General features: G+C 43.7%; 1 protein-coding gene across 1 annotated transcript in view; it reads right to left on the bottom strand.

Annotated features, from left to right (window-relative positions):
* The window catches only part of Sgf29 (SAGA complex associated factor 29), a 35,505-nt gene that overhangs the window by 7,817 nt on the left and 22,079 nt on the right, over window positions 1-5,609 (bottom strand). Inside the window, exons 2-4 of the mRNA XM_031388286.1 lie at window positions 4,950-5,046; window positions 1,520-1,595; window positions 50-122 (exon numbers count right to left, since the gene is read on the bottom strand). Coding sequence (XP_031244146.1) covers window positions 50-122; window positions 1,520-1,595; window positions 4,950-5,024 — 224 coding nt within the window. The 5' untranslated portion in view covers window positions 5,025-5,046. The remainder of the gene's footprint in view (window positions 1-49; window positions 123-1,519; window positions 1,596-4,949; window positions 5,047-5,609) is intronic.

Below are 5,609 nucleotides of genomic sequence, written 5' to 3'. Positions count from 1 at the left end.
GCCAGGGAAGACAGGGAACAGAGAGCAGCAGCCTGTGGGCAGTACTCACTTGCACTCGGCCTCCGCATCAGCCTTGGCGGTTGTGTACAGGCCTCGAAGCTTTGTCCGGTAATAAGGAGAAACTATAAACACAAGGATAAGGAGGTATGAGCAAGAGGAGGTGGCAGTGTGTGGCCTGGATTCCAGGATACCAGAATCAGCTTGAAGAGACTTGGAGGTCAGGGCCTGGATTCTAGGCTTATATGAGTTTAAACATGCTCCCAAGGAGGTTAGTAAGATGGCTTAGTATAGAAAGTACTTGCCTTGTTTGCAAGTACCAGGAACTAAGCTCTATCACTCAAGAAAAAAAAAAAAAAGCCAGGCATGCCAGATGTTTATTTGTTTAATCTCAGTACTTGCAGTGGCAGGCGGATATCTATAAGTTTAAAGCCAGTCTGGCATATACAGTAAGATCTAGGACAGCCAGGGCTACATAGTGAACTGTGTCTATAAACAAACAAAAAAATGAAAAGAGTGAATGGTGCCTAAGGAACAAACATAAGTTGGTCTCTGCACACACACACATATATATACATGTGCATACACAACCACTCCAAACATACATCTAAAAAGGGCTCCCTGTTCAACATGATCACATTTCCGTATAGTAAACACACCATCATCATTCTTGAAAAGAACATTCTAGGGCTGGAGAGATGGCTTAGCAGTTAAGAACACTGACTGCTTTTCCAAAGGTCCTGAGTTTAAATCCCAGCAACCACATGGTGGCTCACAACCATCCATAATGAGATCTGAAGCCCTCTTCCGGAGTGTCTGAAGATAACTACAGGGTACTTACATATAATCAATCAATCTATCTTTGGGTCAGAAAGAGAAGACAAAGTGTCTGAAGATAGTTACAGTATACTTATATATAATAAATAAATCTTTTTTTTGGGGGGGAGGGTGTTTCAAGACAGGGTTTCTCTGTATAATCCTGGCTGTCCTAGAACTCACTCTGTAGACCAGGCCAGCCTCAAACTTAGAAATCCACCTGTCTCTGCCTCCCAAGCGCTTGAATTAAAGGCATGCACCACCACTGCCCGGCATAAATCTTTAAAAAAAAAGAAGAAGAAAAAAAAGAAAAGAACATTCTAACCTGTTACCTGTCATACCATGACAGGTACTGAGAAAAAGTATGCATTTTCCACAGTACTCTAACTTAGAGAGCAGCAGGCATGGGGTGGCCTGCCTCTGGGCATTGCACAGGCCATAGGGGAGCTCTGCTGTAAGGATAGGTTTTCTTGTGTACAAGACTGTCTTCTAGTCCTGAGCTGAGGGACTCTGGGGTCCTTTGGTGCAGGGCAGTCCGTCATCAGTCCCTGTCGCTTTAGGTCATTCGGCCAAAAGGAATAATGACCCTAACAAACAACTTTGGAATATGCAGATATAGCAAAAATCGCTTTTGAGACACAGTAAGGTCCTGTTCCTAGCTGCAGCTTCTTCCCACCTCCATTCTCTCCTGCCCTGAGTTACTCACTCTTATTCTCTGTCTGCATTCGTTCGTGGGTTTTCTGGATATTCACCAAGTTGTGCTCACTTCTCGAACGCTCTTCCTGTAAGAGTGAGGTCAAGAGGCCATGAAGTAGACCGTCACACTAACAAAGCCTACTGTTTACATTAAGCTTCCCTTCGTGTTACACTGTCCTGTGGTATCTGACAGATGCCTCAGGTATATCTCTATGGTCACAGTATTACACACAAGAGTCCTACCCCCTAAACATCCTCCATGCCCCTTCGAGTCTTGAATCCCATCCCATGCTCCCAAGGCTATGGCACTATCTTTGTACTTTCTCTAGTTACCTCTTCTCTGGAATTGCCACAGAGCTGGAATGAAGCATATGTAACCTACTGGGATCTTTCACTTAGCAAATATGTGCCAGTACTTTATGACTCTTATTTTTCAGGGTATACTTAGTACAAAAGATATTATCTCAAAAGGAGTTTCTGGAAATTGCTCCCCACTGGCTCATTGGACCATGTGATCCAGCAGAAAAACCAGTGTGTGACTAAACATCAATAAGTCAGGCATGAGCCAGGCGGTGGTGGCACATGCCTTTAATCCCAGCACTTGGGAGGCAGAGGCAGGTGGATTTCTGAGTTTGAGGCCAGCCTGGTTTACAGAGTGAGTTCCAGGACAGCCAAGGTGACACAGAGAAACCCTGTCTCGAAAAAAAACAAAACACACAAACAAAAAAGTCAGGAATGACGATACATGCTTTTCAGTCTAGTACTTGGGAAGGAGAGGCAGATAGGTCTATTAAGTTCTAGGCCAGCCTGGTCTACATAGCAAGTTCCAGGCCTACATAGAGAGACAGGGTCTCAAAATGAAACCCACACATAACTTCAATGAGCAAATGCTTAGCAAGTCCCTGGTAATAATGAACAAAGCTGAGCAATGACATGCCCAACATGTCACAGTATGCTACAGGCACAAACATATACCACTCTCTTTGTAAATGAAAAATAAAAGCTATTTTAAAATATAGGAGATGGAGAGATGGCTTAGTAGTTAAATGCACTGGCTGCTATTTCAGAGGACAAAGGTTCTGGATCTGATGACCTCTCCTGGCCTTATAGGCACCAGGTATGCATGTAGAGAACGTGTAGGCACTCATCCATAATCATAAAATAAAAAGGTCTGAAAAAAGAAATAGTGCACTAGGCAGATCCAATCTCCTGGTACTCACTCCGGACAAATTACAGGTGTGTGTAATTATTACCCTTTAGTACTGGAACGAGGCACTGTACATTTTTCGGTATGAAATTCATACCCTTACCATACCCAGGCCATTGGTATACATTTACAACATGAGTGGCAGAGTAAACAGGGAAGAAAAAGGCTTTGGGAAAAGACAGAAGCTGCAAAAACAAGACAAATTGTATCCAGTCTTTTGCTACTTTGTGCATTTTCCACCCTTCCACCCTCCTAACACTAGATAGGACAGAAAAAAGGATAGAGGGGAAAGGAAAGAGATCCTTGAATACAGTCAGGGGTCAGAAAGAGGGCAACATTAAGACTACCTTCTGGCCGGGCAGTGGTGGCGCACGCCTTTAACCCCAGCACTTTGGAGGCAGAGGCAGGCAGATTTCTGAGTTCCAGGACAGCCTTGTCTACAGAGTGAGTTCCAGGACAGCCAGAGCTACACAGAGAAACCCTGTCTGGAAAAAAAGAAAAAAAAATGCTGGGCAGTGGTAGCGCATGCCTTTAATCCCAGCACTTGGGAGGCAAAGGCAGAGGCAGGTGGATTTCTGAGTTTGAGACCAGCCTGGTCTACAGAGTGAGATCCAGGAAACCAGAGCTACACAAAGAAACCCTATCTCAAAAAAAAAAAAAAAAGACTACCTTCTGCTGATTAATGGTGTTGAGTTCCTTGAGGCAAGTTAGATCTTCAAAGATGAGATATCTTATTGTTTCTTCTTTGTGATCAACTACTTAACTGCAACCAACAACAACCAACAACCCACAACCTACCCTGCTTCTTGGAGCCCTAGCATTTATATGTCCTCTGAAAAGTCCCCCAAACTACAAATGTCACACAATTGCAGAAACTATCTGCAGCTGGCAAAATCACACCCCTGCTAGAGCACAAATCATAGTCAGCTGCTGTGGACACTCTGAAGTAGCCACATATCCCATACCTGGGACTAAAATGAAAACATATTCTTATATTTCTGTTTTTTAAAGAAACCAAAATTCCAAAACTGTCACTATAACAAATTCATGATGAATGAGGAGCTTCATTCAGAGGAAGCAATTATTAATTAGAATAAGATGATCCAAGTGAGTTCTCTTATAGAAAAAGGCAAAGAATGGAAATCAATCTAGAAATAGTGAAAGCCTCTAGAGTCAGGAAGGCCCACCAAAAATGCTAAGCAATTCAAAAACCATCCATTGTAGGAAAGAAAGGACTTAAAGCCTGACCCAATAGAGCCAGGTAGGTATTTTGAACAGATAGGGGCCAGAGCTGCCATGAGACAAAGGCCTTCCATCTTTGCTGCTGCAGTCCACAGGCACATTGGGAGCCTGTGGACCCCAAGTCCATGGATGTCTCTGGGGTACTTTACTGTAATGATGTACTGTGATTGTTCCTGACCCAGTAACAGAGCAGCCTAAGCTATGTACAGAAGTACAGTCAATATGTAAAAATTACTCTAAAACTCTGCCCATCTTAGAAGGTGGTAGACTCTAGTATACACCATTGTAATCTGTCTGATACAAGTTGTTTATGAACTAAGGCGAGGTAACTGGCTTTATTTTCAACTGAGCTGCAGCTCAGAAATATGTGGCTACGGGCCAAGGTATTTAATTTAGGCAGCCCACGGTTAACTAGCAGGTCTGGGTTGTCTAAACCGCACACATTCTAAAGTGCTTTGCCATTTGACTAGACCCTGGAAGTTAACTCTAAATCTTCAGACTGTCTCGCCTAGTAAGAGCATCTGTATTTACATGGAATTTAGGAATAGGGGAAGGAGAGGGGTGATGGCTAATGAGTGTGGGTCTAAAACTAGTCCCTGTTACAGTTGTACGACTAATTACTAAACGTCACTAAATTATATGCTTTCAAACAGCTGTTAAACAAAAAGAATCCTGAATTTTTTTTTTTTTTTGGTACAGGGTTTCTCTATTTAGCCCTGGCTGTCCTGGAACTCACTCTGTAGACCAGGCTGGCCTCGAACTCAGAAATTCACCTGCCTCTGCCTCCAAAGTGCTGGGATTCAAGGTGTGCACCACCACCACCACCCGGCAACCCTTGTACTTGACAGAAAACCCAACAGGAACAGCAGTCAAACAAGAGAATTCCTCCTCCCACCTCCTTCACAGCTTCTTAGCTCATGCCCTTGAGGTCTCTCTGAACACAACCCCATCTCCATACAGCATAGTACCACAGCCCAAACTTTGCTCTTACCTGGGTTTGCTTGATCAGCTGATGGAGCTCTGTGAGAAGCTCTGCAATTCGAGAATCAGCAGACACAAGGGCCATGGGATGGGCCTGTGAAGGGCATCTGGTCAGAGAGGGAAGAAAGAAGGGAAAGCTATCACTGTCTGCTATGGGTTGAATTTCGGACATGTAAAGTCCTAATCCTTGATGCATGTGAATGACCTATTTAGAAATAGAGCCTGCCGGCAGTGGTGGCACAGGCCTTTAATCCCAGCACTTGGGAGGCAGAGGCAGGCGGATTTCTGTGTTTGAGGCCAGCCAGGTCTACAGAGTGAGTTCCAGGACAGCTAGGGATATACAGAGAAACCCTGTTTCGAAAAAAAAAAAAAAAAAAAAGAAAAGAAAAGAAAAGAAAGAAATAGAGTCTTTGTTGTGTCCTTATAAGAAGCAAACACATGCAGAAGGAAGACAGCCATATAACCACAGAGGCAGAGACTAGAGTGATGTGGCAAGCAAGAAGTGATTGTTGGCTTTGAACTTGAGAGTTTTTGCCTTAGCTTTTAGAGTAGCCAGAATGATAGCCAAGGACCACAACAATCTACTTTAAATAAGACTTTATATGGGCTGGTGAGATGGCTCAGTGGGGAAGAGCACTGACTGCTCTTCGGAAGGTCATGAGTTCAAATC

The sequence above is a fragment of the Mastomys coucha genome, unplaced genomic scaffold (assembly GCF_008632895.1).
Source record: "Mastomys coucha isolate ucsf_1 unplaced genomic scaffold, UCSF_Mcou_1 pScaffold21, whole genome shotgun sequence".
In the NCBI taxonomy this organism is placed as follows: domain Eukaryota; kingdom Metazoa; phylum Chordata; class Mammalia; order Rodentia; family Muridae; genus Mastomys; species Mastomys coucha.
The sequence above is the reverse complement of the archived record's forward strand: the minus strand, read 5'-3'. Positions and strand labels throughout refer to the sequence as shown.